Here is a 15,417-nt window from a genome sequence, read left to right on the forward strand (position 1 = left end):
GTGAATATTTTATGATTCCACTTACATGAAGTATTTGAAGTAGTCAAACTCATAGAAATAGAAAAGTAGAATTATGGCATCCAGGGGTTGAGGGGAAGGGAACTGGAGAGTTGTTTGATGGGCACAAAGTTTAAGTTTCACAGGTTCTGGAGATTGGCTGCACAATAATGAATATATTTACTACTAAACTGTACACTTTAAAAATGGGTAAGATGGCAAACTAAATAATATGTATTTTGCCACAATTTTTGAAAAACACAAAGTTGTTAATATTAATGTCACTCTCAGGCATTCTCTTCATAGAATCATTAACTAAAAATTCTTTACGTACTTACAATTTTGTCAATTAAACCTCATCCAACTTTATTTACTCTCACTCTCAGCATAATCTCACCCAACCTCCAGTGAATTTAAATACCACTTATACACCAATGATTGCCAAATTTCTTTTTATAGCCCTGACTTCTCCTTAATCCTACTCAACAACTCCAGCTGACTGTCTAATACTTAACATGTCTGAAATGAAATTCTTGAGAATATACACTATACATACCTGTCCCCCACCATGATCATTCCATCTGAGGATTCCCATCTGGATTAAAAACCTGAGATAAGTGGTTTTCAGCAGGTGGACTTTGCCCCCAAAGGGACAAAATATCTGAAGACATTTTTTGGTTGGTATAACTTGGCAGAGGGGGTGGGGAAGGCAGAGGAATACATGAAGAATGCAGAGGCCAGGGAAGCTGCTAACCATGCTACAATGCACAGGACAGAACTCCCTAACAAAAATTAATCTGGCTCAAAATGTCAATAGTGCTGAGTTAGAGAAACTACTATGAAGCACAATTGCCTCATCTCTCCCAAAATCCATATTTGATGAATTAGCAAATCAGCATAGCTGATTAAAATCATTCTTTTTCCCTGATTCACTACATTTTTTTCTATTTAGCTCTTCTTTAATGTCTTAAAGTTTTGTGATTTCATACATAAAAGTCCTGCACATCCTTTGTTGAGTTATTTTTAAGTAGCTTATTCTTTTGTTGTGAGCTGAAGTTGTGTACAACGTTATTTATAATTATCAACCTGGCTAGACTCTTATTTTTAATAAATTCTCTGTAGATTTAGAATTTTGTATGTGGGATAATCACATCAAGAAATGATACAAAGATACAGTATCTTTTATGCCATTGGTTTTATTTTATTCCACAAACTTGGGACCCTCCAAAACAATATAGAATTTAAGCAGGAAGAATGCACATCCTTGTCTGTTTCCTGATTTTTAAAGTGAATGTTTCCAATGTTTGGATGAATGAACATAGTGTTTTCTAACTCCTGTAAAATTTCAGACACAATTCACTATCATACTATTCTGTTCACATGACAATGTTAACTAGAAATTTCATAAGGCCATTACTATGCTATAATATACAAGAGTTGGGTAATTTCCAAATCACAATAATTCCCTTGTGTCTGGAAACAGCCCTGATAATCAGAGGAACACACGTAACATACTTTGTCCCTTTGGCCTCGGGTGATTGGTCAATGGTCTTTAAGTGGCCTGAGCTGGGCCAATCAGAGTTCATTTTAAGGTTTGTTTTGTTTTGTTTTGTTTTGTTTCTAAGTTTACCAGGGGGGAATCAGGCTCCCTCCAGAAAGAATTTCTGCGAGGTTTAGTGGCAGTGTTTATAACTCACCTTGTGGAAGAAGCTAAGAATAAAGATGACAAACAAATGAAAGGCAGAAGTAAAAAGCTTCTTAGAGGCCTCAGAGTACATGATTCCAGCTCCTCCAGAATCTCACATGCAACATATTTCTCACAAATAAATGAGATACCCCAGTTTCTTCACCATCAATTTTCTATTTGACTTGCAAATGAGTGTCCCGGGTGACACACAACAAATTGCAATGTGAAATAACATAAGGCATCTTGATAAGAATTCAACGGTCAGACTTGTGTTTCAAGTATGAATTCTGAACCTAAGGCAAATAGCAAGATTCTGAATAAATTGTTAATTTTAATTAGTATTATAACATAAAGTGTAATATAATAAGCTATTATACTTTTTATTTTTTTTAATTTTACAAAATGTTACCATTAGGAGAAACTGTGTAAAGAATACACCAGATTTCTGTATTATTCTTTATAATTGTGTGTGAATTTATAATTACCTCAATTTTTTTTAAAAGCCTTCATTCTCTTTATTCCTGGTGGTAATTAAATTTGTAACTTCTTCAGTAGTACACCATGTAGAACACTATGACTATGGTTTAATTTCAAACAACAATAAAAACATTCTGCTCAATGAAGAATACCTCAACCCCTTATTTCTGAGTATCTGGTTGGTCTCTCAGCTTATATTTCCCAACCATCCACAGCCTTTTTACATTACTTAAAATTTCCCTTCATGATCTTTTTTGCCAATGTTTTTCTAGTCTACTTTATGTTTACTTAGGTTTATTTTTTCTGCCCTTTAAAATCAAATGCCCCATCCAGGTCTTAAAGAATTTTTGTGGAATGGTTACACAATGGCTTTCTATATATTTCACCTTTTATAATATGAAAGTGTCTTCGTACTTATTATCAAAAAAATCAAAGCATGGTTTATATTTAAAAAACAAACAAACAAAAACGGTTTATAAATGTAGCAAAGTACCATATCCCCAAGTGTACCAATGAGAAATGATGGCTGACATCAGGGTAGAAGTATTTCTGAAAGCACAAAGGTAAAAATAGAAAGATTTCAACATGATGTGTAATTATAAGATTCCAAAGTAAAGCAGCCTATACAACTGGGATAAATGACTAAGTCAGGACGATGTAAGAAACAGAGATGGGAGGAAAGAGATGGGCAGCACAGGTGCTATGGCTGGAAGCAGGCTACTGCAGCTCATATAAACAGTGACAGCCCTAAGCAACAGAAAACTTCACACCCAAAGAGTCATGCCAAAGTAGCAAAACTAAAATGAAAATCTTCAATTCCAGTTTATATCTTGATTGTAAAAGCATGTGAAAGTTTTTTATTGAAGCATCCTATTTTATTTAATTTTTTGTATTAACACATAATGCATTATTTGTTTCAGGGGTACAGGTCTGTTATTCATCAGTCTTACACAACTCATAGCACTCACCATAGCACATATCTCCCCAATGTCCACCACCCAGCCACCCTATCCCTCCCACCCCCCCTCCCCTCAGCAACCCTCAGTTTGTTTCCTGAGATTAAGAGTCTCTTATGGTTTGTCTCCCTCTCTGGTTTCCTCTTGTTTTATTTTTCCCTCCCTTCTCCTATGATCCTGTCTTTTTTCTCAAATTCCTCATACCAGTGAGATCACATGATAATTGTCTTTCTCTGACTGACCTATTTTGCTTAGCATAATACCCTCTAGTTCCATCTACATTGTTGCAAATGGCAAGATTTCAGGGGTTTTGATGGCTGCATAATATTCCATTTTGTGTCTATACACACACACACACCCCACATCTTCTTTATCCATTCATCTGTTGATGGGCATCTAGGCTCTTTCCATAGTTTGGCTATTGTGGACATTTCAAGCATCCTATTTTAAATCAATTTTAATTTTTAAATTGATTTTAATTTTAAATTAATTGCTTTTAAAACAGCACTATCTGTGGAAAGTTCCCTTTAAATCCTTCCATACAAAGTTAATCTTAAAAAAGAATCAGAATTAAGGGATCTTGGGAAAGTGGAAAATATAAAGACTGGATGTTTACTATCATCTATTCATTTACAAATCTTTAAGTCTAGGAATTTGATATATACCCATGAAATACCATCTGTGAAAATGGTATCAATCACACACATACTCAAAAATCATAGCCAGATATTAGCAAAACTGATATACCAAAATACAAATCCATTTTTTTTAATTTGCACCAGCTAATTTACCTTGGCTAACAGCTAGCCATTACAGCAGTACTTGAGCATACAAACCTTAATTTTTTTTTTTTTAAGATTTTTATTTATTTATTTGACAGACAGAGATCACAAGCAGGGAGAGAGGCAGGCAGAGAGAGAAGGAGGGGAAGCAGGCTCTCTGCTGAGCAGAGAGCCTGATGTGGGGCTCGATCCCAGGACCCTGGGATCACGACCTGGGCCGAAGGCAGAGGCTTTAACCCACTGAGCCACACAGGCGCCCCTACAAACCTTAATTTTACTAAGGAAAATAAAACCTTCTTTCCAAGTATCCTTTTTCAAGAGCTAATACAGAGCAAGACCACTGAGTTTCAGATTTATCTCTTTCATTCTCCTTTTTTATACTTTGGGGTAGAAAAGTCAATGAGCAACGAAATAACTAAAAAGCCACCTGCCAGGATAGGCTTCACTGTCTGACCACTGTATCATACCTATTAAAAGAAAATTTTAGAATTTTAACACACATTTCCAGTTAGTGTCTTAAGTATTTTTCAGTTTAAAATCAAAAGACATAATTCTCAAGTATTTTCTGAAATCCTAGCAACTACCCTATTCAAGTCCTTCACACTAAATTAATGAATTTCCTCAAAGAAAGTTTATTTCTCTTATACTTGTCCACAATGAACTTAGTCAAACAATCTGAGAAACAGTAAATAAGAAGCTATGATAACTCTCAACAACCACCTTTTCTTTTTCTGTATGTGTTAACTAAACACTACTAAATTTTGCCTAACCAATTTGGCCAATATATAGATGGAAACACCCAATACATAGGAAAAAATACAAAAGAAATCAGGCCTTTGCCCTCGCAGGCCTCTGCTCCTCAATAAAAAAGGGAAGACACAGGATCTGAAAGAATGACTTCCAGCTTCCAGTGAGCTGGAAGTCCAAAGACCAGAAAAGGAGTCCTACATCTTCAGCTCTGTCACTTACTCGTGGAGTGCACTACCTTGAGTAACTCATTTAGGGTCTAAGCTCAGTTTCAGGTTGTAGTAAAAATAAAATACAAGTGTATATAAAAGTACTTTGCACATTTAAAAAAATACAAATGAGTACTAGGACTGTTATCAACAAAAAATTAAATCCACTAGTGTTGCAGTCATGCTCAATTGTGTGTGATCAATTCTCAATTCTACCTTAGTATTTCACCACATACTAGAAAGTTATAGGAAATCTCTGCAATTCAATAAATGTGAAAAATCAGAACTTGAACATGGAGAACATTGAGATGGCTTGTTTTTTTAGATTTCAGGTGAAATCACTGTATAAAGATGTTGGTGTATAGGCCAGCATACCTAAAATTTGTTTCTAATAAAAGTTAACCTAAAATATACCAGAAACATAATCAATACTCATGCATGTAGAATGTTGGCTACCATGCTTCATTCATCTGAGACAATTAAAAAAAAAAAAAAAAAAAAACTGGATTGCTTCACAGATAATTGGACTTAGTATATAACAGCACCAGTGCCAGAAACTCAGGGATTAATCAACATCACCTACTGATGAGTAATGTCAAAGATTAAATAAAGGAAATCATCTTTAATCAAGAAAAATAAGGACATGAAATTTTTGACATTTAAAACATTCTCAATTCCATGAATCCTTGATTCAAAGATCGTGATGAGGGTAGGGGGTCGGGGGATGGGACTTAAATAGGTATAGTGCATATTTTTGGCTTTCACATGTCAAAATTTCATGTGGAAAATGTCAATTGATTGATGGATTGAGTTTTTCCTGGAATATATGCCTGTTTAAACATGACCAAATATTTGAAAAATTAATCTAATTTCAAAACCTATATAATACCTGTGTTCTTCCCTTATTTTTGTTAAGATATTAAAATAACAGACCTAAAACACTTACCAGAGTATCTCACATACTGTATTAACAATACATGTTTGTTATTGTTATTATGCAATTTTTAATTAAAACAGAGTCTTAGTTTTTAACATTACGGATTATGTGAAGGCTCTGGAACCCAACAGCCTGGGTTTAAATCCTCAAAGTACCACTTACTGGCTATGTGTCTTTGAGATCGTTCTTCTTTAAAATGGGGGTATTCATAGTACACACCTCAGAGATTTATTATAAAATCTCTAAATTGCTCTCTTTATTATAAAATCTCTAAGTTGCTAAAATCAGTTTAGTTAAAAATATAAAGCAACTATAGTAAAGCTGGAAACGCTGAAAATGCTCCAGGTTAGCTATTATCTATAGCACTGCCTCCCAACAGAAATATAATACAAACCACACAACAACTAACACACTTCAGGCGCTCAATAGCCACATATGACAAGTATCTAATGTATTAGGCATCACATATTTTTTAAATGACAGCTCAAAATCTTGTATCAATAACCAAGTAATTCATATTTCTGACACATTTATTCTTTTTTAATAAAGATCTAATTTTGTTAAAACATTAAGAAAGAAAGAACACTTTTGATTTTATCCCTTATGTTGGATTGCTTATACTTTAAAAAAAAAATGTAAGAAAGGAAAATAGAGGTTTTAATACTCTTATTAAAGAAACAACTGTTAAAGTTGTAAATTTCTACTCCTCCTCCTTCATGATTTTTTGGTTCCTAAGTAATACCCAGACACCTAGTACTTCCAGTACTCGAGTATAAAAAAGACTGATAGGGTCAGTGAATAGAAAGAATATAAATCCTGGGAAGATGATCTAAGATGGCTTAGATGTCCCTCATTGTTCTGGGAATTCAGGGTCTTTGTAACAAGACATCTGATCTACAGGATCTCTAATCATTTAAGTGCTGCATTCTATGGGGAAAAATTCTAACATTTCAAATAAAGATAAACTTGAAAAAAAAAAAAAAGATCCCATGTCACTCATCAATACCAATATCCTCACTGTAAGTAATAAGCATTTTACTAAGGCCATTACAAAGGGCTACTAAATTACTTCTTATATTTGTGTCATTAAAAGCTGTCCTTGCATAGCCACATGACATGTCAGTAAACATCTTGAAAAATATTGCATCCTAGATGCATACTGCATCCAGTTTTTCCAGCAAAAAGTATAAAACAGGATAAACTACATCCTCAAAAGTTTCTGAAATGTTATTTCCTATTACTGTCCCTGAATCACTATGTTGTTGCATTAAAACTATGCATTTTTAGTTGGCTTTAGCAGAATTTTTTAACTTAATACTTCAAGTTAGTAAGGAACTAAAAAAGAGGTCCCATTTCTTCAAAAAACAAATCATTATTTCTTTGGGCTTTTTTCTGCAAACAACCTTTAGCCTACCTAGATGTTGTATTCATCATACTAAGTATGGTAATCACTGGAAACAAGAGAACTTGTTTAAACTGTTAGGTGTCTTCTATCATCTTCTTGAGAGTTTATTTTTGTTTAGCTGCTGTTATAACATACTTAGATTTTGGTCAAATTCAATTAATATATAATAAGTCAAGACTTTTCACTGTAAAAGATAATTAACTGTCTTTTTCAATTATAGAACTCCTTTATACTCTTAGTACACTTAAAATATTCTACTTCCTAAATGAAGTACAAACTTTTTTGAAGTACAAATTTTTAAAAGGGAAATTCTTCAGCATATCTTCACAAAATCTGCTACCAACTATACCTTTGGTTGTAGTAACATCATGTGACTAGAAGTGATACTCCCTCCAATACTTAGATTGTATGTTTAATAACTACTTTTATATAATCTCTGTGGACATGTAATCCATTAGGCTTTTATCTATAGATTTTTCTTCATTATTTTGCATACTTTATTTCAGATCTTCCTTGAAACAAAGGTAAAGCAATCGAAACCTGCAGTATGACTTCACTCATGAATGCAGAACTTCCTCCTTACATCAACATGAGAAACATGGCTGAAGGCAGAAATGAAGATCTCTGAAACACTAAGAGCCTGCATTTCAATCTCCATTTCCACTGCCTATAAGACACTCTAACACATTCCCTAGCCATTTCTTCTCATTGGTCTTTGCTCTTTATCCAGTCATCATTTTGGATGACCTCAAGATTCTGCTCATAAACATCCAAATTTACAAGCTCAGCCTTCTTGATTCCCAAGGTCTGTCTCCCTCCTTAGCCACATCTTAACTTCATTATTATCTGGACCAACTCCACTGCCAAATTCAGCATGTTTCAACTCCCACTCTCAATACAACTTCCTTGTCTCAGAATTTCTTTTATTGTTAGTGAACCATCAACATAGTACAGTAGTAATGCTTGCTGTTTCTGCTCTCTAAAGCCATCAGTCACCTCCTGACTCAGCTATAGTTATAATTACTCAAGACCCACTTTCTTATTACACAGATCCATGAGCCTATAATCAAGCACACCTTCTGTGCCCACCACTTGAATCTTACCTCCTAACTCTTCTTATTGCTCAGTCCATGGCTCTGAGTATTGCTAGAAAAATCTGTGAAAACATGACCATTAGTCTTTCCTTGACATATTTATGATGTCTACCTTTAATGGTTCATTATCACTAATCCATGATCCTTTTTATCTTATATAACTGGCTCTTGGCTTTCTAAACTATTTCTATGAAATCCTTTTAGAGCAGATGACCACTCCTTCTTGATACTATTATCCTCTCTCTAAACAATTTATGGTCCAAAGTTCTATATTTTAACTGATGATCTTTCTTTCCTCCCAGTTCAGAGGAAGAGCCTTTTCCTCTGGTTTCTTCAATGCTATAAGAACATTTCTTTGGCTCTTTTTACTCCTACAAACTACAACTTTCCCATATTCTTTCAATACATTTTCTAAAATTATAGCCCATGCTAGCTGGCTTATCATTCTCCTGAACTACGTGCACAGGATTTAAATAACAACCTCACTCAACCCTGAACCGTATATTCTCCTGGCTTCCATACCATTTACAACTCTATTTTTATATTCCCTAACCACTTTTTCCCATTCTCCTCATCAGCTCCTCTCTGGGCAGTAAGGCACCTCCTTCTCACATGCCCCCATCAAACTTGGACTTCTATTGCATAGTTGAGAGAACTGGAGTAATGATTATGGATAAAGCACTTGAAAGTATACTATTTAGTCTTAAGACTCCAATCAAACTTACCTCCACAAAAAAGGTTCATCTGACCTACCCAGAAAGGGGCAGCCTCCCATAATGCCTTATATGTATCTAACACAGATTACACTGAATGGCTAGTTACCTCGTACTAGGGCCAGATCATGGTATGGCGATATTTCCTAAGAAAATATAGTCACCCCTGATACCCCCACCTTATCTATCTCTCACAGCGCCATCAAATTAATCTTTTCTAAATCCCATATTGATTATCCCATTCTTTTCAGAAACTAACAATTTTGCCTTCCCGTAACACACACCAAAATTTAAGCTCAGCTCTTAAACCCTATATATGGCCAAAACTACCAATCTTCTAATACCTTCTAAGAACCATCCATTTGCCTTATTCTAAAAATATATACAGTACTTTCTACCACCTTGTGTCCTCTACTCAAGTTCATTTATAGGACTGCTAAGTAACGATTGTGTGATTCTTCCTTAGCTCAGGCAGTATTTTCTAAGTCAAGCCATCCATCTGAAACTGCTTTCCTTATCCAGTCAGCAGAATGACACTACATTTAATCCACATTGAATACACGGGTATATATATAATTTCCCGAAAGGACGGTGAAGCCAGTGATAAAGATGACATTTTAAAAAAGTCTGAAACCCTCACTATAAGTGACAACATCTTTATTACCATCAACATTTATTATGTGCCAGGTGCTGCTACAAATGCTTTATAACGATTCTATGGGATATGTACTACTATTTTTCCTATATACAAATGGGAAGCCAGGGTTATAGAGGCCTTCACAGATATTTGAACAAAATGGGTACAAAATAATACTGGTAAATGAATAAATGTATTACTAATAACTATACTCTGATGCTGTCACACAAATTAATCCATCAGCTTATGATGCTTTCCCCACTCTTCCCAGGCAAGCAAAATCCTCCCAGCCTTTCAGACACAACTGAAATGTCACCTGTTTAAGAAAGTCTCCTCAACGTTTAGAAGAAAGAAGGAAGAAAGGAAAGAAAAAGAAAAAAAAATAAGTAAGTTAGTCTCCTGCTAACACCTTGGCAAAATTATTTGCTCCTTCTATGAATTGTCTTTAATACTTAGAATGTATCTTTATTATAACACTGAAGTTTTTTTGAAGTTACTCAAGTAGAATGGGTTTATGATGACAATTCAATATTTTTAATTCTTGAAAGAACTGGAAAGCAAAGTGAATATAATTTGCTTCTGATGAACAAATGAAATAAACAGAAATGGTATATATAATCATTAGCAATAATTGGTAATCATACTCAGAATCATTTCTGTAACTTTTAGTACATCTATGACATTGTAAGGTCTGGTATAGCTAAACCTAATTCAGAAGGTTCAGTCTTTTAATATGTTCAAACAAAGCTTTATTCTTAAAAAATGGGGAACAGACTTACCAGTCTCCTCCTTTCTTCTTCTACTGCAATGAGTAATCTTGCAAATTCCTTTAGTGACTGAGCTATTTAGAAGATTAAAAAAAAAAAAAAAGCATTAACCTCTTTTCATCGCTAATTTTAATTGCATAGGAATAAACAGTACAATGAAGCTGGTTATAAATGTGTATATATTCTGTGGCTTTATGCTTCTATAAGCATAGACCAGTATACACGGTAGTATCTCAATGGCTAATAGCTATAGATAACATATTTGTGTACTGCAAATTAAAGTCTAGCACACACAAAGTATATTTTTTCTTCAAAGATGCTAGGGAAATACAGTTTATGTATGTAATGTACAAAACTTAATAAATAAGTTTACTACTGAAATTGCTTCTAAACAGAATCCTACAAATAATGAATATATTAAACCTCTAAGAAGCAATAAATCCAGCACTATTTAGATGTACTTAGTAGCAGCCAGTAACACAATGTCTCCCACTGACTTCTGTCCAGAAGCACAGCAGTTATAGATATTTAAAACCAGATCTGTATTCTGTATTACTCCAGTATCAAGGTAGTTTAGTCTGTGAGTCATCAGGATGGCCAGAAGGACTACCATCATCAGCAACTGGGGAGTTCTCAGAAATACAGATTCAAGCCTCACTCCAGAGTCTGCATTTTAATAGGATCCTCAGGTGATCCATTTGCATACTGAAGTTGAGAAGCACTGCTTTACTTTTTTTCCTTTTTTGTTTTTGTTTTTTTTTCAAGTTTTTAATTTAAATTCCAGTTAACAGAGTGTTTTGTTAGTTTCAGGTGCATAGTTTATTGATTCAATACTTTCATACAACACCTGGCACTCATTACAAGTTCAGAGAGCTCTCTAGAGCAGGGCTTCTCCCCAGTCAGATGGAATAAGCCCTGCTCTAGAGAGCTCTCTGAATTCTTATTGCTCTAGCCAGCGGCAAGTATCAAATACTCAGAAACACTGGAAGAATAAAGCAAAAAATAAACTGGGAGTTACAACAGCATATTTTTTAAAAATGCAGGGGCGCCTGGGTGGCTCAGTGGGTTAAAGCCTCTGCCTTCGGCTCAGGTCATGATCCCAGGGTCTGGGATCGAGCCCTGCTTCCCTTCCTCTCTCTCTGCCTGCCTCTCTGCCTGCTTGTGATCTCTGTCTGTCAAATAAATAAATAAATAAAATCTTTAAAAAAAAAAAAATGCATAGTCCCAAATGGCAGTTGTAAAACAGTAATTCATCCATATCAATTTCTGTATCTTATGCTTCATAATTAAAGTTGGAATGTTTTGACTACAAAACTAACAAAAAAAATAAGGTGAATGCAAAAATTATTTCCATTTAAGCTTTGAAATTTCCTTTCATGTCTTTATTCTTTAGGCTCCCTACCATTTCCTTTCTACCTATACTAATATTAAAAACATTCTGTAAGACCAGAAGTCTAGTAACTCTGGCATAAAGCCTACAATAAAGGCAGGTAAGTGAGGAAAATAAATCGAGAGTCTCATAACAGTACTTATTAAGAAAAATATTTTTTTCCATTCAGGTTTTTGAAATTACAATCTAGGGTTTTTCCCTCCACTCTTTTTAAAACTACTAGGCCTACACTAACTAACCTGATTTGAAATGCTATCCCTATGATTACTTCACATTGGATTTTACTCACAGTTGCCAAAAGAGAAATCAAAGGATTACCTGAGAGACTTAGATTAATCTGATAAACACATTAATGACCTTAGAGGAAATATAACTTTTTTTAATTTAGGAAAATGAGATTTTAATTTCTACAAAAATAACAATAACTGCTAAAATACAACACAGTTGTGACAACAATAAGTTGAACAGAAAAACATTCTACAAATATATAAATGTTTTAGCTGGAATATATAATAGAATATTGTATTTTTATACTTTGGGTAAAGAAAGCATTCCATCATCCTGGCAGTTTTGTTTTTTGTTTTTTGTTTTTTGTTTTTTTTTTTTTTTATTGCTACTAAAGAACTCTATTGGTAAGCCTGAAAAAAAAAAAAGTCAATAAAATTTTGGACAATGGAAGGTAAATCATTTTGGACTATAGGAATTAGAAGCAGCAGGTACTCCTGAAGGTGAGAAAATAAGAGATGAAAGAAAGTTGATAGTAAGTTTAAAGTCTGTATAATAAGCACTTAAAACCCCAGAGTTCAAACTCAATGCCTCCCAAGCTTTTTATTTAAAAACAAAACAAAACAAACTACCAACTACCCTCATATGCTGCTTTTATGGGAAGCTACTGGATAAGGCACTCTACTAAAACATGAGAATAAACCAAGAAAAGAGGATATGGGACCTAGAAGTAGGAGATCCAATTATAGTATGGAAGCAAATGAAATGCTTATGTCAAGAGTGATATTCCAGGTCAACTGCTGTGCATGCAAAAGGTTCAGAGGGGATCTTATCTAGATTGGAGCAATAGATTACAGACTCCAATAAATGTCTCCAGACAATAATAATAGAACTGATCGATATCCTGATGTATCTGAATGTAAGGAAAGGAAATTTATACTCTTTTAAAAGAAAATTCAAAGGCAATTATTAATTCCTGGGAAAACAGCTATATATGTAACACCATCAAAATAAAATAACTTAGTCATATTACAAACAAAGTCACCATGATATAAACATAACAGTAAAAAACGAAAAGAGGGTATACAAGACTCAGGAAAAAGTCAAATGTTAGCCAGATAATTATGATCTTGAAAGAAACAGAAGAATTGGCTAAAAGTTCAAAGTGGTCTTTGTGAGTAGTTAAGTGGCAAAGCTTGTAAGATGAGAGGTTGCTAGTTTTTATTAAGCCTGATAAAAAATCTTTAGCTTTTTTTAAATAATGAAAAATAAAACATACTATAAATGCTTTATTTTCCTACTAGACTTAATTTTAGGAGGCTAAATTCATGAACTAATTTTCCCAAAGAGTTAAGTAAATACCTAGCACAAAGAGCCTGACAAAAAGGTTTTTCATTTTGTTTTGTTTTTATTTTATTTTATTTTTGACAACAGGTATTTTTGGAATAAAGGAAGATGTAGCTTGATTTAGAGTGTCAGTGATACAACAGAACCTTCCACTTAGTCAATCCAGGAGGCAACCACTGTCTCATGGAGTAGTGTCCTAGTAGTCCCAGGAATATCATCCTATAACAACTTGGAAGTCCAAAGGCTTCCCCAAGTAATTACTACTTCAAGAGTAAATTGTGCAGATGCCTTAAGTCAGATTTTGGTTTTAAGTAAAGAAACTCAGATTCTCATTTTAATATTGTTGTACCTCTTTGTCTAAAATTAATGATGCTGTTTCCTGTTTAACTTGAATGGTTTTCTGGTCTGTTTCCCATATAAATACTATTTATAGACTCAGTACAGTAATAGTTTATTATAATGAGAATGTCTGAGGAGAAAAATTTGAACATGATGCATGTCTGGTTCTTCACAATAAAAACTACTTTCCCTCCAGCAGTTTTTTGGGTCTTCCCCAATTTGAAAATAAGTTCTGTTTCTTCTTTTTCTTTTGTTGATTTTTCAGGGAAATTACTTCAAAAAATGAAATTTATTCTATATACAGTATAGTCTCAGTTCCATAAAAGTATGTTTCTTAGTCCAAATGAAGATATTCATGTTTGTCATTTATCTTACATGGAAAGGAACAGCTAGGAACACCATTTCATCCATTAGTAACAGCAACCTACTAACCTTTTCAATCCATATCTGATGCTTTCCCCTAAGTCTTTTTATTTTTAATGTCAAAGTATTGCATTAATAGTTTACAAAGCACAATATAACACAGAAATAAAACAGGAATTAACAATCCTATAAAGCAGATATTAAACAATTCCAAGTATTGTATGAGATGGGTTTTAGGGCAAAGGGCAGATAGATAACCGATCACTTCCTAGCCTGGCCCATGCTCAAACTCTAAAGGAACCTCTGACAGAAGTCAGGTAGATTCAAGCTGCCTACCATACCCCCAGCAACTCCTCATAGATGAGAAGCCAGTATTAGAATTTCTGGTACCTAGGACCAACAAATGCCTTAAAAGACCATGAAAACTTGTAGAGAGTCTATTCCCCATCAGGCCTTGGGCACAAAACACACAAAAGGACTCCTCCAGCACCCATCACACTGATGTTGACTGCTTGGGCAATATCTTCTAAGACTTTACTTAAGTAAAATCTAAAAATATTTTGTATTACATGCAAATTCTAATACCCAATACTTTCTTTTATAAGCAATTATATGTGATGCTCCATACCTTGTTTATCAATGTTAATATTTACATAAATAACCATTTCATTATCTGATTTTGGAGATCCAGACTAACATCAAATTTAACAGCTGGTCTTACAAACATAGATTCTGCCCATACCTAGTTGGTATGACGGGAGCTTAATTAAGTGACAGCAATATCCCAAAAATAATATTTAATGCACAGTGGACTTTCAATAGATGGGATCATTAAATGAATTAATGAGTTTAATAATATATTTCCACAATCTATTTGCTATACACAGAGAAACATACCAACTCATATGCTAGGCTTCATAAAATATTTTTAAAAGGATAAGCTAGATACTTTGGAAAATTATGTTAGCTATACGCGTTCTTGCCACCTGCATGAAACTTTCCTGGCTGTATTCACCAGTAATAATCTTTCCCTTTCCTGGCCATCTGGACCATGAGATTACTGGAGAGCAATCAAAATTCCATTTCATATATAGATGTTAACTTTGCAACAAGTTATTGAGGTTAAGAACACTGCTAAAATTCCCTTTTCATCTCTCCAATGTGATATTGGAAAAACACTTTTGGAACAATAGAAATTTATTATTCAGGTGTATTTAATGACAGATCCCAAGAGTAAAAACATTCAGAAAGACAACAGCTAAAATATATCTACACAGTGAGGAAGTAGGATAATGGCTTCTATATTTACTAATATCATAAATTCTAAAACATTCCTGAATTGTCT

The 15,417-nt window shown here is 34.0% G+C and overlaps 1 protein-coding gene across 1 annotated transcript in view; it reads right to left on the minus strand.

Moving 5' to 3' along the window:
* The window catches only part of LOC111154437 (Rho GTPase activating protein 42), a 285,187-nt gene that overhangs the window by 176,432 nt on the left and 93,338 nt on the right, over positions 1–15,417 (minus strand). The window contains exon 3 of the mRNA XM_022514037.1: positions 10,421–10,482. Within this exon, the coding sequence (XP_022369745.1) occupies positions 10,421–10,482 (62 nt within the window). The remainder of the gene's footprint in view (positions 1–10,420; positions 10,483–15,417) is intronic.

This window comes from Enhydra lutris, unplaced genomic scaffold (genome assembly GCF_002288905.1).
Source record: "Enhydra lutris kenyoni isolate GAN:26980312 unplaced genomic scaffold, ASM228890v2 scaffoldscaffold37, whole genome shotgun sequence".
Taxonomy (NCBI): domain Eukaryota; kingdom Metazoa; phylum Chordata; class Mammalia; order Carnivora; family Mustelidae; genus Enhydra; species Enhydra lutris.